The 19,174-nt window shown below is 41.8% G+C and overlaps 1 protein-coding gene across 3 annotated transcripts in view; it reads left to right on the forward strand.

Moving 5' to 3' along the window:
* The first annotated feature begins 3,258 nt into the window (after positions 1–3,258).
* LOC123775150 (nucleosome-remodeling factor subunit NURF301) overlaps positions 3,259–19,174 on the forward strand; it is a 98,738-nt gene continuing 82,822 nt past the window's right edge. For all 3 annotated transcript variants that reach the window (XM_045770073.2, XM_069319168.1, XM_069319169.1), the window contains exons 1-4: positions 3,259–4,774; positions 11,952–12,192; positions 15,105–15,226; positions 16,104–16,312. In XM_045770073.2, coding sequence (XP_045626029.2) covers positions 3,867–4,774; positions 11,952–12,192; positions 15,105–15,226; positions 16,104–16,312 — 1,480 coding nt within the window. In that variant the 5' untranslated portion in view covers positions 3,259–3,866. The remainder of the gene's footprint in view (positions 4,775–11,951; positions 12,193–15,104; positions 15,227–16,103; positions 16,313–19,174) is intronic.

The following is a 19,174-nucleotide window of genomic DNA, read 5'->3' on the forward strand; positions in this document are numbered from 1 at the left end:
GTTTCAGCTCCTCCCTCATGTTGATGATGCTTATGTATCTGGGGGCTCCAAGAATTATCCTCATGGCTTCATTTTTAATTTTCTCTAAAACTTTCAGTCTATTGCTAGGGAGACTCATAAGGTGCAGGGCATGGTAGTCGACTAGTGACCTGATGAACATCATGTAGAACATTCTAACATATTTGACATTAATACCAATGTGCTTTCCAGCAAGTGTTTTAAGAGGACTTAGTCGTTCTTTAAGCTGAAACTGTAGTTCACATACAATGTCACTATTAATATTCACACCGAAGGTAGTTGTATTGCCTGCAGTTTTCAATGTGCTGACCATTGACTTTAAAAACAGGATGATTATTGATTGGGGGGAGGGGGGGGGAGTGTGGGCATAAGGTTTTAGTTTTACTTGTGGAAAAGATAAGCCCACATTCAATACATTTATTTCCAAGTATATCAAAGGGAGTCTGCAGCCACTTGTCACTGTTTGTAACGATGCAAATGTCGTCTGTATTGCAGACGACAGCCTCATCGACTTGTGTGGGTATGTCAAATATTAGTCTGCATCAGCACATTGAAAAGCTCAGGACTAAAGACTCCTCCCTGAGGTGTGTGTAATTCAAAGGAGGCATTATAGCTACTCTTAATCCCCTTATAGATGACTGCGGCAGTTCTGTTACTCAAATAATCCCCCTAATCCATTTCAACAAATCTCCCCCTGACTTAAAAAAAAAAGCTAGTTGCTTTAGTGTGAGTTCCCTATTAGCTGTCAAAAGCAGCTTTCTTGTAGGTCAAGAAAGGCAACGTGAGTGTTTGGTTCCTGTCTGATGAAGTATTCAGTAAGGCAAGATTGTGTACTTCTCCCAGGAAGAAAGCCATGTAAGTTAGAAGTGAGCTGACTTTTGATTCTCGACATTAGCCTTCTGATAACAATCCTCTCAAGGACCTTGCACATGCAAAAAGTTCTAGATATCAGCCTACATTTGTTTGAGTTTGGTTTAGGTACAGGGATTATGAGGTTCTGCGTCCAACGATGGCGTAATAGACCTTGGTGTAGACTTTGTTTGCACAGTTCTAGCAGCGGACTATTGAGTATGTCGGCAAGAAGCCTCAGGGTACTGTACGTTATGCCGTCGTGAGTTTTAGTTTAGTTCATTTATTATGCACTCCATACCCATCTTGTGGGCGGTAGTGGAAAGGGTTACAGAGGCACATAATGGGCTCAGGGACTGAATCCCACAATTCATTTAGCTAATCAAGTTACAGTCTTGATGAGCTAGTTACAAAATTCAGTATAAGTTGTCACATCATCAATGGGTTCGAGATCGATTACAAGTACAGTTTCTAAATTAAGCAACTGACATATGTGGAGAGCTAGTGTCACAATTGATATGTTTGTCCTGCACACCGCCCCCCCCAGTGGGCAGCGGTGGATAGGTTACAGTCACTTAGTTACTACCTACAGTTAGCAAACTGGGGATATTTGGTTCCAGGAGAAGTTAGTTGCTCTGCCCTTCTCAAATGCAGTTTCAACAATTATATATATATATTATATATATATATATATATATATATATATATATATATGTATATATATATATATATATATATATATATATATATATATATATATATATATATATATATATAACTTCAAGTCTGTACTCTAATAAACCCAATGTACCTTTTTGTATATAAATAAATAAATGACTAAATAAGCATGGTTTGGACCCATTTCACTACATGCAATGTTTATATTAAAACCCCCTATTAACATTAGTACTAGCAAGGAGGTGTTGTATATTTTGGGGCAGATTCAATATGCAAGCAGTGCTTACATACTGTTCTAGCAGCATAAGCTGTTGGGGAATGATGAGCAAGTTGAGGGGTGTTAAGTTAGTTTAGTTCATTTATTATGCACCCCATACCCATCCTGTGGGCGGTAGTGGAAAGGTTTACAGAGGCACATAATGGGTTTGGAGATCTTTTAATTTTGACCCACATTTGGGCTGAGGATTGCATGATTGATGCCTTGTAAGAATTGTTCCCAGTATTGACTTCGTACACGTTCTTTCAGATCCCTGACGGCGCGATTAGCTTGAAGAAATGCATTGAACGACTCACTTGTTTTGTTAAGTCTATAATGTTCAGGGACGTCTTGTACATGATCATGCATGGACTTCAGGCGTGACACACACCGAAACTACGACGTTGGTACAACGTTCGAACAAGTTTTATAGCAAGTTGTAACAACGTTCTAATACGTCATAAACACGTTAAGCCAAGATGTAACAACTTTATTACATGTTGTAACAAGCGGAAAATAGAGACTGTTTCGGTTTGTGTTTCCAGGGGAGTCACAGAACCACTGCTGTCCTCTATTCTTAGTTCTACTTGGCCCCTTAGGTTTCACCCATTTGACATAATACTGTGTTACTTCATTAACAAGGTCCTCATATAGAGCATTGACATTGATAAATGTATATGGCTAATACCAATCTTATATTTTGCGCTTGAAGTGCATGTGTAGATTGTCAGGGATGTTAACTGTTGTTCTTTCATAATGTGATTTTGATTGAGTATGTGCTGAGCATGGCATGGTGATCAGTAATTAACTCTTGCACTAATGATCCGTGGACAGCATTGTCTAAGAGACCATGACCTATTACATAACCAAGTCTTCCACCTAAGATATGAGTGACATTAGATGGGTTTCGATAAAAAATCAGTCATATTACTGCATGATTAATGACGCAAGAAGCAGAATCAATGACCAGCTGTATGGCAACATCTCCCGAACTCCTCCCAACGCCAAGGAAAAGTCGCCACTCCTCAGCCAAATACTTTGCACATAGACGTCAGAAACGTTCTGTTCAGAAGGGTTTCACACGTTTATATTTTTAACAAATGTCTTCTATTGAGAGTTGGAAACTTTATTGTAGTCTTAAAACGAATTAAAGAAGTTTATTATAATTAGGAAAATAAACTAAATGTAAACAACTTTAATATTCTTATTCTGTTCATAGATTAAAAATAAACAAGTTCATAATATGAACACTGATGATTGCACTTGTTCAGCTGGAGTGTGTGTTGCTTTTTGTCCCGGGAGGATATTACACCACTTATGTCACCTGTAATATGCTGTTAAATATGTTCATTTGGAAAGCTGGACACAAAATAATGCGTATAAATTTTTATCTGTGATAATGCCTTTCAAAATTGAACATGTTTTCCCTGGTGGAAATAAATGGGTAATGTCATAACAGAGCTCCAGGCCCAAGCGCTCAGCAAGCAGCTATCCCATTGGTCCTCCCGCTCTACAGAGTCTCCCATTATTTTACTCAAATAAACACTCCAGCGACTTGATTTTTTGGAATAAGGCTGAAAAACTGTGTTGGAGGAGAGAGCGAAGTGTGTTAATCGTGGCAGGAGGTGTCGTGTGTGCATAGATTGGAGTGGACAAAACAAGAGGTGGTGGTGTTGGTGATGGCAGTGGACCAATCGGCGAGCGGGTCTCAAATGGTTGTTTGTGAAGCCATGGCCGACGGCGCCACTGTATTTCTCTTCCAACAAAGCCTCGTCTCGACCTTTGTCGCCCTTCTCAGCCGTATTTATTTGTGTATTATTCTCTCTAAGTGAAAACTGGCGCTAGTGGGGTGGGAGTGAGGCCTCGCGGGCCGCCATGAGGGAAACAAATGAGAGAAAGATGAGGTAGGTCACGTGACCTTGCAATGAAAAATGGCGCCGAGGTTTGGGATAATTTGAAGACGATGCGAGAGATGTCAGTCGCGTTGGTTTGTTTGTGTTTACGTTGAGCAGCAGCAGCAGCAGCGGCCACCCGTGGGCGGCCCCGCCCTCACACGCCGCCCACGATGTCAGAAAGGAAGAGAAAGAGAGGGCGGCCGCGCTCCACGCCCGTTTTAAGTTATGGATCAGAAATGAAAATGAGAAATAGCATAACTAGAGTAATTAAAAAGCCGAGATACTTAGTGGAGCAGGAGGAGGAGAGCAACCACTCCAGGTCGTGTTCCCCCTCCAGGACACAGGAGTGGGCGGCCGAGGAGCGGGTCGGGCAGAGCCCTGGCGGCCGAGGCAAGAACAAGCGGGGATACAACCCAGATGTTGATGACAGGGAGTCTGAGTACCTCTATGGCTCAGATTTCGAGCTCGAGGAACTCTCTGAGAAGGAGGAGAGTGACTACAAAAGTGCCAGCGAGGACGAGGGCGACCTGGGTGATGAGGATGAGGTTGATGTCTCTGAGGGCGAGGAATCTGTATCCAGTCTTGGAACTAATGGGGGGACCCCTGGCAGGGTGCTGGGTGGTTCTAGGCCACAGACACCAGTGCCAGTGTGGCTGCAGGACCGCCAGTACCCGCCCTTGGACCTGCCTAAGTCGTCCGACGATCTTCTCCTTCCTCGTGCGTATGTCCTGCGGGCTGTTGGCATCTATGAGGTGTTGCGGCACTTCAGGACCCTGGTTCGTCTGTCACCAATGAGGTTCGAGGACTTTTGTGCTGCCCTAATGGCAGAGGAACAGAGTTCACTACTGGCAGAGGTGCACATGTCTCTGTTGAAGGCCCTCATTAGGGAGGAGGACTCCCAGCAGACCCACTTTGGTCCGCTTGACCAGAAGGACTCTATCAACGTCATCCTTTACTTCATTGACGCCCTCACCTGGCCTGAAAGTCTCAGACTCTACCTGCAGAGTGATCATGAGTTCAGAGAGACCCTGCACATCCTTGACTCCTGCAACTACCCATTTACTTCTCTAGAGAACAGGTGAGTCGTGTTGAGGCACTGTAGTGGCTAGAATGTGGTTGTCTAAGATAGGTATCTGTACAAAGACTGAAGGGTTTGGTGTACAATATGAGGCAGTTGTTAAAATTTAGTATGCTGTTCCATTGATTTAGTCAGGTCAGCCAGTGGTGTGTTGTGAGGGTGAGGCCAGTGTGAGCAGGTCGGCCAGTGGTGTGTTGTGAGGGTGAGGCCAGTGTGAGCAGGTCGGCCAGTGGTGTGTTGTGAGCAGGTCGGCCAGTGGTGTGTTGTGAGGGTGAGGCCTGTGTGAGCAGGTCGGCCAGTGGTGTGTTGTGAGGGTGAGGCCAGTGTGAGCAGGTCGGCCAGTGGTGTGTTGTGAGGGTGAGGCCAGTGTGAGCAGGTCGGCCAGTGGTGTGTTGTGAGGGTGAGGCCAGTGTGAGCAGGTCGGCCAGTGGTGTGTTGTGAGAATGAGGCCAGTGTGAACAGGTCGGCCAGTGGTGTGTTGTGAGGATGAGGCCAGTGTGAGTAGGTTGGCCAGTGGTGTGTTGAGATGGTGAGGCCAGCGTGAGCAGGTCAGCCAGTGGTGTGTTGAGAGGGTGAGGCCAGTGTGAGCAGGTCGGCCAGTGGTGTGTTGTGAGGGTGAGGCCAGTGTGAGCAGGTCGGCCAGTGGTGTGTTGTGAGGGTGAGGCCAGTGTGAGCAGGTCGGCCAGTGGTGTGTTGTGGGGGTGAGGCCAGTGTGAGCAGGTCAGCCAGTGTTGTGTTGAGAGGGTGAGGCCAGTGTGAGCAGGTCGGCCAGTGGTGTGTTGTGAGGGTGAGGCCAGTGTGAGCAGGTCGGCCAGTGGTGTGTTGTGAGGGTGAGGCCAGTGTGAGCAGGTCGGCCAGTGGTGTGTTGTGAGGGTGAGGCCAGTGTGAGCGGGTCGGCCAGTGGTGTGTTGTGAGGGTGAGGCCAGTGTGAGCAGGTCGGCCAGTGGTGTGTTGTGAGGGTGAGGCCAGTGTGAGCAGGTCGGCCAGTGGTGTGTTGTGGGGGTGAGGCCAGTGTGAGCAGGTCAGCCAGTGTTGTGTTGTGAGGGAGAGGCCAGTGTGAACAGGTCAGCCAGTGGTGTGTTGTGAGGGTGAGGTTAGTGTGAACAGGTCAGCCAGTGGTGTGTTGTGAGGGAGAGGCCAGTGTCAGGAGGTCAGCCAGTGGTGTGCTGTGAGGGTGAGGCCAGTGTCAACAGGTTGGCTGGTTGTGTATTGTGAGGGTGAGGCCAGTGTGAGCAGGTCAGCCAGTGGTGTTTTGTGATGGTGAATCCAGTGTGAGCAGGTCAACCAGTTGTGTACTGTGTGGGTGAGGCCAGTGTGACCAGGTCAGCCAGTGGTGTGTTGTGAGGGTCCCGTCTTCCCAGCACTCATTGTTATATAGTGCTTTGAAACTCCTGACGGTTTTGGCCTCCACCACCTTCCCACCTAACTTGTTCCAACCGTCTACCACTCTGTTTACAAAAGTGAATTTTCTTATATTTCTCCGGAAGCTTTGTTTTGTTAGTGTAAATCTATGACCTCTTGTTCTTGAAGTTCTTGGTCTCAAGAATTCTTCCCTATCAATTTTTTTTTTTTTTTTTTTTTTTTTTGCAGGGATATTCCTGCGCGGGCCCTAAGCCTCTGGCTGGTCCACTAAGTGTTGTTTGTTTCTGTTTTACTTGGGCGGAGTATGAGTATTTATTACTCGTATGGTCGCTTCAGTAAGATTTTGCCATATGTGTTTTAACAACTTCTTCTGCTCTATTGAATCTAAGTTGAAATCTTAATGGGTTTGTAACTGTGCACTGTGTTAGATAATGTTCCAGAGGTCTGTCGGACATTTCTCCATAGTGTTGACATTTCCTCTCATCTTTCGGAACCTGTAAGCCTATTTCCCATACACATGGGAAATAGGCTTACAGGCTTACATCCAAGCCTGATGCGATGTAAGTGTACTTCTGTTGCTCTACTGCTCCCTTTCATCAAACTAAGGGGTTCATAATTGGTTATTGCTCTACTGCTCCCTTTCATCAAACTAAGGGGTTCGTAGTTGGTTGAATTCTTGTACCAACCCGCAGATCCTAATGTTGCAACTGCTGTGTTGTGGTCACTGTATATCTTTTGCATTGCTCTGTTTCTAACTACTTTCTTAATCTGTGATAGACTCGGTGGTACGTAAATGTCTACATTTCTTCTTAGTTGCAAGTTTTGCAGCTTCGTCTGCAATGTCATTTCCTATTATTCCCACATGATTTGGCACCCAGTTGATAAGTACTCATTGACCTTGTTGTTTGAGTGTTTGCGTTAATGATATGACATTTGTGATCAGATGTATGTTATCACATATGTGTTCTTGTTGCAAGGTTTCAGTGTCAGTCAGTCTGGAAGAGATTCCGCTATTGTAGAAAATATCTATGGAAAACACCACCATGGAAGCTGCTAACACTTCATCTATGCTACTTGTATCAGATGCATTATCACTGAACACAAAAAGATTCATCTATGTATCAAAAATCAAAATCAAAAATCAAAATGTTTATTTAGGTAAGGTACATACATAAAAGAGATTTTACAGAGAGTGATGGATTTATAGATAGGGCTAGTACATACAATGCCTAAAGCCACTATTACGCAAAGCGTTTCGGGCATAAAAACTTAAATGACTAAAGCTTAATACTATTTGAGCATAAAGAGTAAAATGAAACATGGAATGAAAACATGGCTGAAAAAGCAGCACAAATACAATTCTGTCGACAAACAGCGCTCCTTAAAAAAAAAACAGACATTGGATGACATTAGAGGGGTAAGGTAGGTTACAGGGAATTTATTAGGTATAGCTTTGTTTTTATCTTAAACTGGTTGAGAGAGGTAGTCTTTAATATGGTTGGGAAGGTCATTCCACAATCTGGGTCCCTTGATTTGTAGAGCATTTCTAGTTTGATTAAGTCGTACTCTAGGAATATCAAAACTGTATTTATTTCTGGTGTGGTACTCATGGGTTCTGTTACAACCTTCTATGAAGCTTTTGAGGTCAGGATTGGCATTACAGTTTAGCGTTTTATATATGTATAATACACATGAGAGAATGTGCAGTGACTTAATGTCTAACATATTCAGAGATTTGAGTAGGGGTACCGAGTGATGTCTGGGGCCAGAGTTGGATATTGTCCTAATAGCAGCTTTGTGTTGAGTAATTAGAGGACGTAAATGATTTTGGGTAGTAGAACCCCAAGCACAAATACCATAGTTGAGATATGGATAGACGAGGGAGTAATAGAGAGTCACCAGGGCAGGGCGGGGTACATAATATCTGATCTTAGAAAGAATGCCAACAGTTTTTGAAACTTTTTTTGATATATTTAGAATGTGGCCCTGGAAATTCAGCTTGTGGTCAATGAGAATGCCAAGGAATTTGCCATCTAATTTGTTACAAATTAGGGTATTGTTTATTTTGAGATCATTTGAGATTTTTTGATGATTTTGTATCATCTATATAAATTGGAGATAGCATAGGTGGGCGAGGGTGGCGCTTGGAGCTACAACTGGATATGCTGGCGGGTATTGTTTATTTTGAGATCATTTGAGATTTTTTGATGATTTTGTATCATCTATATAAATTGGAGATAGCATAGGTGGGCGAAGGTGGCGCTTGGAGCTACAACTGGATATGCTGGCTGTATCGTTCTCATAGGTGCTGTATCATTTGCATCCGACCTTTGTGTTAGGTCCTTATTGCACCTAGCTTCACCAATATTATGATCCTTATGTTCTTCAAACAATAAGGTTTGAATTTCACCAACAGAGCGCGATCTTTCAACACCGCGTCGGACAGGTGTTTGGGAGCCAGAGGCGCGTGCGCCACCCATGGTTGCTCACTCAATACTAACCCAGCCAGCAGCCCTAGGGCATTCTGGGAATTTTTTCCAATACTGTATGGCTGCCTCTCACTGGAGGTCCTAAGAGTTCATTTCGTACACAACCAACCGCGCGCACATTTAGAATGGGTACGAAAAAGTAAAAAAGAGTTTTCTTGGTTGGCACAGTTTCCCACACCGACCGAGAATACTCGGTTGGAGCAGTTCAGTGGTTAAGGGAAGATGACCGCAGCAGTAGCTTAGGGCTCGACGTGGAGACCGTCAGGACTCCGGCGGTCGTTCCTACAACCTGGCCATGACTATTCCTATTTTTTTTATTATGTAAATAAAGTAAATCTTTCTCATTTCGATAAACATCTGTGAATCATTTTAGATGTTACGACAATTGGTTATGGAATGATTATACTGTACTCCTGAAACTTGCCTAAACAAGCTGATGGGAGTTTGATTATACTGTACTTGGGAAATAAACTGGCTTATCCTACATCTGAAATGAACACCTCCGCCTAAGTGGGTCTCGAACTCGGGACTTTTAACTTGCAAGGTGAGTGTGACAGCCTGCGACTGACTGCTGCTGCCTGTAACTGCGACAAACTGTGGCTGCGTGACTGACTGTAAATGTCTGACTGGCTGTGATTGGGAGTGCCTGTAATGGGCTGCTACATAAGGGCAGTGAAGTCTGTGAAGGAAAATGAAAGCGTGTGGTGGTGGGAAGCATCATCAAGGAAAACAAGAAAGGAACCTGCCCACTGCCAACACATGTTGCATAATGATATGATACAGATATGAAAATCAATCCCTTATTTTAGCAGGGGAAATATACTGTACAGCCTGTACATGCAATTTTTAGCAATAATTATTATTTGTTATAATACAGTATTATTATAATAATGTAGAGTATTAGGTATTATATTTCTTTATTTTATATTCATGATCATGTATTTACCTAACACAGCACAACACTAAAATTATTTTACACAAATTTGGCAAAGTCAGTTTTGATTGTCAGCTGCTGAAGTTTTTCTGATTGAAGACCCTCGGTGTTTTGGTAAGCATAGGTCTTCCAATGCCATTCTCGGTTATCCTTCCAAATTCCCAGTTGTGGTGAAATTTGGCAAACATATATTCGGACTTGATTTGGGCTAGCTAACTCTAAGGTCTGGTTGAACTTGCTCCTAATAACCGAGCTCATACAATATAGAAAAATAATGTGTAGTGGGGGGGGGGGGCTAATTTTGAATGCACATTTACTTAGAACCCAAAGCAAGACAATCTGTCTGGACTGCTTTATGTCTATCTAGTTCCTTAGCAGTTTTTCTGCCACGTCTATAGATACAGTACTTCTACAAGCCTGGATACCTGGAGAGGAGTTTTGGGAGTTCTTCTATTCCCCGAGTCTGGCTTGAGGCCAGGCTCCATTTGTGATAACTTGGTCCAACAGGCTATTGCTTGGAGCAGCCTGCAGTCCTACATATCCACTACAGCCTAGCTGGTCCGGCACTTCTTGCAAGAACCCGTCCAAGTGCCTCTTGAATACATCCTCCTTTGTTCCGACAATATTTCTAATGCTTGCTGGTAGGGTGCTGAACAATCGTAAACCCCTGATGTTAAGACGGTGCTCTCTGATTGTGCCTATGACACCTACTCCTCACTGGTTCTATTCTGCATTTCCATCCATACCTTTCACTCCAGTATGTTGTTATTCTACAGTGCAAATTTGGGACCTGGTCCTCCAGTATCTGCCCTGTACAATACAGTATATATTATTTGATACCTTTCTTGTCTTCTTTCCAGAGAGTACATTTTGAGAGCTTCGAGATGGTCTCAATAATTTAGATGTTTTATCGTGTTTATGCTTGCTGTATATGTTCTATGTATTTTCTCTAATTCAGAGATCTTTCCTGCTCTGAAAGGGGAAGTGAGTACTGAGCAATACTCAAGATGAGACAGCACCAGTGATTTAAATAGTGCTGTGGGGTCCCTGGATTTGAACATTCTCATAATCCATCCTATCATTTTCCTGGCTGCCGCTATATTTGCTTGGATATGTTCACTAAATGTCAGGTTGTCTGACATCATAATTCCCAGATCTTTTACATGTTGCTTTCCTTCTGTGAGAAGGTCAGATTGCGTCCTGTATCCTGTGTTTCGGTTAAGTTACTCGTTTCCACCATACCTCAGTACAGTACCTGGTACTTACACTTTTAGGTACCGTACTTCTACATTATGTTTCAACATAATTATTTTGTCTGGTTCTCTGAAACTGAAAACGCACTTTGAAACTGTTTAGGGTTTTACATCTTTTCTTTTTGGTCACTTGAGTCTGTCTTCTATATGTTGTTTTAGTATTTTGTCATTTACAGTACTTGCCATTTGGTTTTCATGAGTTTATAAAATAGGCTAGGATCTGTTTTACATTTGTTCATTTATCTTCTATTTCTTTCTCAAAGTTTCATTGTGTCTCGTTTCACTGAAGTGTAGTTGTTTTGTGCTTATTTGTAGTGCTGATATATTTTAAGGTTTGGTTTCTTCCTATATTGATTCCATTTTTTTTGTTCTTTTGCTCTTTGTCCCTCTTGCAATTTCTATTAAACTAGTCCTGTTTTCTATATTTGTGTTTTGCTTCAGTATAAATGTATGGGTACCTTTATCATGTATCTTGCAAAATTTGACATTCATCTCATTTATTTCCTTATTTAATAACTATCCATTCCAGTGAAATCCAGTGAACTCTCTTTAGACTCCCATAGTGTATGCTTTGGAAGTAGTTTCTGTTGTCTCATTCTCTCCATTTTCTTCTGTTATATTATATATTTTAATTCTAGGAGTACCAGTACATGGTCACTTATACCTATTGGAGACAGGTTCTGGAGGTCAAAGATCTCTTTCTCTTTCCTGATAAATATTAGATGCAGTTTTGATGGAGCAACCCCTTTCCTTGTTCTCATTGACTTTTTGACACGCTGGTGAAAGAATGCCTCCAGGAAGAGGTTTATGAATTTGCTAGTCTAGCAGTCCTCTGTCCTTGCATCATAGGCCTCCTAGTCTAGTCTTGTTTTTTAATTAAAGTCCTAAATACTAGCAGGTGTGCTTTATATGCTTGTGTTATTATGTCAATCATAATCATTATAAGACCGTTTCACATATAACAAAATATGGTACAGTATTTTAATACTCTCCAACTTTATATAAAGGTGTACTCGGCAGAAATAAGATATAGCCTAGTAAACAATAATATTTTTACATTTTTGCCTTGTCATACAAGAATAATTTAAATTTTATGATACAGTAGCTTAAATGTTCTTCAAATTTATTGTAATTGACAGGTTGCAAGTACTGCAGTTCCTGTGTGATCAGTTCCTGCAAACATCTGTGGTTCGGGAAGACCTGCTGAGCGAAGGCAAACTTCGCTATGATGACCATTGTCGAGTCTGCCACAAAACTGGTGACCTCTTGTGCTGTGATTCGTGTTCGGCTGTGTATCACCTGGATTGTGTTGACCCTCCACTACACGACATACCTGGAGAGATGGAGGACTGGACCTGTAGTGTCTGTACTGCACACCAGGTAATACCACTTCCTTGACTATGCTACATACTGTATCACCTTTCTACACTCACCAGTTCTGTTTATGTATTTTCCCACCATGATGATACCATTGCATAAATTTGGTGCAGTAAAAAATAGTGTGATCCCGACTATCCACCTCAATTGGCATTTTAAAATATATGCACCAACAATTAAATTTTTGTGTTGCTGTATTTATTAACCCCTGGGCTGCTCTTGTGATTATAGCCTGCAACACTGCTAGGTGCAAGAAAAAAATTGAATATTTTTTCTTCTAAAATTGTTAAAATATGTTCCCTGTTGATGGGGAAAAAAATATTGTGGGTGGGATTTTGGCCACAATAAGGCGAGGAAGTCTGGTAAAATTGAAGCGTTGACAGAGCAATCGTCGGAGGCGGTCAGCTCCGCCGGAGCTGTCAGGCGGGAGTTGCCACAAAGGTATTATTACCTAATTATTTCAATGTCTCTGATTGATTTTTTCTCTTTTTTTTTGCGATATTATTATTAAATACTGTAGTGTGTAGTGTAATATTGTATATTTATATAATAAAATGTGTGAATCATTGCTGTACTCAAAAGTATGGTGTGCATTATAGTGATTCAATTATGTTCATAAAACAATAAGCAAATATTTTTGCTTTTATTTCACTATACTGTATATACACGTCATATACATGTATATGTACAGTGTCTGCATGTTTTGTTCTCCATAGTGAACCACTTAAGTTGGTATGGTGAGTCCAAACAACAAGAGTGGCCACCACACACCAGCCAGCAGATGCTACCTCCCTCTCTCCTTCAACACCTTACTCCCCAACATTCCTCCTCCCACCATACTGTTTTTGCTGTTACTACACTATATACACACATGTTATATATAAGTATCTACATGTTTTGTTCACCATAACTGTACAACTAGGGTGGTATGGTGTCCTAACAACATTGTAGCCACAAAAAACTGCATGACAAGTGACACATCAGCTAGCAGTTGACAGGGCATCGTTCCCTCCCTCACCAAAATGGCTTCTCCTACCATACTGTTTGAGCTGTTATTTCACTATATACACACATTATATATAAGTATCTACATTTGTGTTCACCATAGCGAATCACTAAGCTGGTATGGTGAGTCCGAACAACAATAGTGGCTGCCACACACCAGCCAGCTAATGCTACCTCCCTCCCTCCCTCACCAGATTCTTCTTCCCACCATACTATGCACATCACTAATTATTACCACAATCCTGCTATTATCAGAATCCTGCTTACTAAATCCTGTAAGTGAATAATTTTCAAAAAGTTTATTTTATAAAGGAACACGAGAAGTCGTTTCAAGATTCTTAGATGGACCAAACAATGGCAGTGTGCTGTGGCTGACACTGTGAACATCTTGAACAGAATTATGTTCACTGATATCTGAACATTGTACACAGTCTTTATCAATCAGGTTCTTCTGTAATACCATCATGGCTAAATAATACCAGTTACAAGGGTACCTCGGTATAAAAATTTAATCCGTTCCTGGAGACAGTTCATAACCCGAAAATTCGTAAACCGAAGTGAATTTCCCCATAAGAAATAATGGGAAATGAATTAATCCGTTCCTGACTCCCCAAGAACTTCACTTAAAAGTAAATTTTTATACCTAATTCACCCAAATCTTCACTACAAAAGTATGTTAAAGTTATTACTTACCTTTGCTAATGACTCCTGTTGGCATATGGAAGATGGTGAGGATGGGGGGAGGAGGAGAGGTGTTACTGTTTGGAAGGGGAGTCCCCTTCCATTATAACATCAGGCAGTGAAGATTTCTCTGGAGTGCACACTCTGGCACTTTTGCCTGCATACCACTAGGTCCTGGTTGTGGCTCACTGCTTGATTTTCTCAATTTTCTCACAAGGAAACATTCCATTGAAGATTGTTTTTCCATTCTTTGCAACACTTGTGTGTAGTGAGGCATCACATTGTCATTAAAAAAGATCAATGTAACAGCGTACTATAGCTTTATCTGGGTGATTCTTTTCAGCAAAACTTTGCAGTTCTTCCCATACTGCAAACATTTTCTTAATGAGGAAGGAACATTCTCTACTGCCTCCTCTTCCTTCCCTGAAGATTTGTTGTACTGCCTAGCTTGTTCAACAACACGAGTACCATTTTTATGCTTATAAATGATCCTTTGTTTTTCCTCCATGGTCATTCTCACATGTGATTTCTTGCCTTGAACCTTACCACTGGCTTTCTTGGGACCCATGACGAGATATATAATAACAACTTTTATGCTCAAATGGCCAAAAATCTGATAAAAAACTGTAAATTCTTGTGAAGAATTCAGGTGGGATAGTCACTGGGTGCGAGGCACTAGTAAACTGAGACGCGATCGCCGTGCCACCATGCGCTAGGTTGGCCGTTCGCGTATCAACAAACTCGTATCCCGATGCAAAGTTCGCATCCTGATTCAAATTTTCCGAACAAATCGAACAAAACAGGATCATCTATGACACTGTCATCACAAAATTATTGCAGTTACTTATTCATCAGTGTTCTGTCCACTCAGCCACTGCCTCCCTAAGAGTCCATTTCATACCCAACCAATCACGCTTTCATTTTGAAAGGATATGAAATTTTAAATTGGCGTTTTCTCGGCCGGCGAAGTTTTAGGTGAGCGAGTTTTCTCAGCCAGCACAGTGCAGTGATTAAAGCTTCCATTCAAAACATCATTTCGAAGCAGCAGGTTCCGTGTGATTTGGAGTACACAGTACAGTACTGTACTGTTTTATATTTTATATGGTAAGTGACAGTTACATTTGAGAGCCTAAGTTTATTTTAAAGTGTTTCACCTGTCCTCGGTGAATAATTCTTCTCGACAACATTGTATGATAATTACAGTATATATTTTGCGTTTTATCCTACAGGTTGAGGGTGTTACTGACTGTATATCTCCTATGGAGACTTCAGGAATTCTATGCAGACAAGACCCTTTAGGGTTTGATCGACATGGGAGGAAATATTGGTTTCTTGTCCGCAGATTATTTGTGTGAGTACAGTACTCTACATTTGGTTGTTTGATTGTAGTTACAGCTCTTCCTGTAGTATTTGGTAGTATAGTACATGATAATGTTGCTTTAGTTTTTAAGAAATATTCAGTTGTTTGTATTGTAGTAAAGTTGTAATGATGGCAAACTTTTGTTTAATAACTGTATCAGTAATGTTTAGTGATTATTAACTTGCTAGCCAATATTGATTCTCCGATAATATAGAAAAAACAATATTCTGATACAGATACTTAACATTGTTTTTAGTTGTCAGAGCATGGTAAGACATGAGAGTCCTCAAAATAAAAATGTTAAATGAATTCCCCAGCAGTGATTACTGATTAGTAATAAATTAGCCTTCCAGATTATTAAGTTTTTAGCTGTTTCTTTGAGTCGTGGGGTTAGGATTTTTAATGAGTGTGTTCCTCGTTTTTTCCCCGCCTCTGCTAGTAGTTAATTAACTTTGCTAGTTAAACTACTACTTTTTGGGCTCACTCTTTCTGGTGGTGTTTCCTCTTGGCCTTGGTTGATATAGTATCTCATGACTCCACTTACCTATATTGAGTGAGGCAGGTTCTGGTCCTGGTCTGTGGTTGTATCGAGACGTATTCTGGTCCAGGCCTGTTGTAGTGGCTCATAACTCATAAGTGCCTGTTGGGATGTGTGAGGCTTGGAGCAACTAGGTGGGGGGCTTGGGGAACAATGAGGGGGACCCACCAGAAAGAGGCATTTCATTACATTCAATGTTGGATTTTTAGCTAATTCTTTTATTAAACTGTTTTATCTTTTATTTCTCAAAACACCTTGTTTTCTTAGAGGGGGAACTGAATTGGTATAGATGCCAGATTTTGCCAATATTTATTAGTGGGTGTATTTCAGTGAGACTGAGGATGGGGAGATCTGGTACTATTCCACCCGAGCTCAGCTGGAGGAGGTGCAGGGCCTTTTGGACGGAGCAGACCTGGAAGAGGAACTCTATAACACACTACACGATGTAATGTCAGAGTTGAAGCGTCAGATGTCGCTCACCGAAACTATAACGGAAGAGAGTAAAGGCAATCGCAAGTCCTGCATAGAAGTGGAAGATGGTATGTTTGTTTAGTTTTGCTTCTCTGATAGCTTAATTCTTAGAAATGTTTCACTTGATTTTCAGAGCTAACTCTTTCAGTAGCTTCCTTCAACTTTTGTTGGTAAGCAAGGAATACAGTATTAACCCTCAGACAGCGGCTTTGGAGAAATGGTCATACCCGCCTATGCACAACAAAAATATAAAAAATTCCAACAAATAATTTTGTGTTAGAATTATTAATTTGCATGCAGAATGTTAAGAAAAACACAAAAATAAGTGAATATTGTTTCACTGGGCATAGGTGCTCTGCGAGGCTGCGTCTGGCACCTGTCAACACCTGGTGCTCGACAATGCTGATGCTTTCTTGTTTATCCTCTGACGTTTCACTGCTTGTTTATCACTTGTTTTTCTTTATTTACATCCACAGAGAGCTATTACATCCATATTTATATCATACATATAAAACCCAGACGATTGTTCAAATCATTATATGGTGATCACCTTACCCTAGTAACATTCATGACGATAACCACATTGGCACCTTGAAATGGTAGCAGGATTTTTTGTTAATGGGTCAAAGTAAATGCCATTTATCCACATAAGACCTATTATATCCCTATTTGCATCATACATGTAAAACCCAGACAATAATTTGTTAAATCTTCATATGATGATAACCGCATTACCCTGTGAATCAACAATTGGCGATAACTGCTGTCTAAAAGAGTTAAGGATACGCTGGGTTCTTGTGACAGTCTTGACCCACCCGGGACATGGACCTTATCACAAAAGTCTTGGTTTCTCAACAAGGTAAGGTGCTCATGTGAATCAAAGAACACACTTCTGAAGTGAACTATCTGAGAAAATTATAAAAGGTCATGAAACATTCTCACCTAGAGAAATGTTTGACAATGCATAATCAGAGAACACTGTATAAAAATCAGAGGTCCACATTTGTTCAACATCCTCCCAGCGAGCATAAGAAATATTGCTAGAACAACCCTGGATGTCTTCAAGAGAAACCTGAATACTGTAGTTTTTTCAGGAAGTGCTGGACCACCCAGGTTGTGATGCATATATGTTTATTTTTTATACTATAAGTAAGCCTAGATTATTAGCTACATTTTGATATACATGCATGCATACATACATACATACATACATACATACATACATACATACATACATACATACATACATACATACATACATGCAGCAATTCAGGAACCCCAGAGGGGGGGGACTACAACCCCCCCCCCTGCCACCCCATAGGAGCCCACTTCCCCAAGCCCAAATCCTCCCTTCCCCCCTTACACCATATTACCCAAATCCTCCCTTGTCCTCACTCCCAAGTACCTCCTGCCTCCCCATCCCTTGTCCTCACTCCCAAGTACCTCCTGCCGCCCCATCCCTTGGTCTTCTTCCTGCCCCAAGCAGGCCGAGGCAAGCCTTCCATCCCCAACTCAACCTCTCCCCAAACCCCTGGTAACTATCTCACAGGAAGACGAGCCCTCGCCCTGAACACCCCCTGGACTTGTTCCTGTCCCAAGCAAACCCAGGCAAAATCTAAGCCCTCCATCCAACACCACCCCACCTCTCTCCAATCCCCTGGTAACTGCCCCACAGGATGATGAGCCTACCCAAGTAGCCCTGAACGTGAAATGGCTTCCCACACCAGTGGAGTGTGTGTGTGTGTGATATTGGATATAGGAAAGAAAGCTTCAAGGTAATGTACTCAAACATCAATGGGATTACTAATAAAGCAAGTGGAAGATACTAATACATGGAAGATAGTGGAGGACCAGGTCCCAAATTTGCACAGTAGAATAACAACATACTGGAGCAAAAATGGAAGGAAATGCAGAATAGAACCATTAAGGAGCAGGGGTGTCATAGGCACAATCAGAGAGCACTGTCTTAACATCATGGGTCCACAGCTGTTGAACACCCTCCCAGCAAGCATTAGAAATATTGCCGGAATGAAGGCAGAGGTATTCAAGAGGCACTTGGGCAGGTTCTTGCAAGAAGTGCTGAACCAACCAGGCTGTAGTGGATATGTGGGCCTGGGGGGCCGCTCCAAGCAACAGCCTGCTGGACCAAGTTATCACAAGTCGAGCCTGGCCTCAGGCCGGGGCCGGGACGGGCCGCGGGAACACTAAAAAGCCCCAAAATCATCTCGAGATAACCTCAAGATGGGAAGTAGAAGGACTCCCGAAACACTAGGTGTGCTACAGGTACCTTCCTCCCTTGGGTAAAAGTGACCATATCTTTTTGGGAATAAAGTATGCAATGCGTTATAATCTGGAAGAAAATATGAAGGTTGATGCAATTGAAAAATCTGACTTTAGGAGAGGACATTATGACAACCTTAGAAATTTTTTTAGTGAGTATAATTGGACAGACTTGTTGCTAGGCAAGGAAGTGAATGAGATGTATGTCAAGTTTTGTGAAATATATGATAAAGGCACACAAAAATTTATACCTAAACAGAGATGCAGAACTAGGAAACAGGATTGGTTCAACAGAAATTGCGAGAGGGCCAGAGACCAAAAGACACAAAAATGGAATCGATACAGGAAGAGGCCAAACCCCCAAACATACCAGCTATACAAAGATGCGAGAAACAACTACACGGCAGTGAGGAGAGAGGCAGAAAGAAATTTTGAAAAAGGGATTGCAGACAAATGTAAAACAGAACCAGCTCTATTCTATAAATTCATAAACAACAAATTGCAGGTAAAGGATAATATTCAGAAGTTGAAAATGGGAAATAGATTCATGGAAAATGAAATGTGTGAAACATTAAACGAAAAGTTCCAAAGTGTGTTTGTACAAAATTAAATCTTCAGGGAACCAGATACAATAAGATTTCCAGAGAACA

Source organism: Procambarus clarkii, chromosome 92 (genome assembly GCF_040958095.1).
Source record: "Procambarus clarkii isolate CNS0578487 chromosome 92, FALCON_Pclarkii_2.0, whole genome shotgun sequence".
Lineage (NCBI taxonomy): Eukaryota > Metazoa > Arthropoda > Malacostraca > Decapoda > Cambaridae > Procambarus > Procambarus clarkii.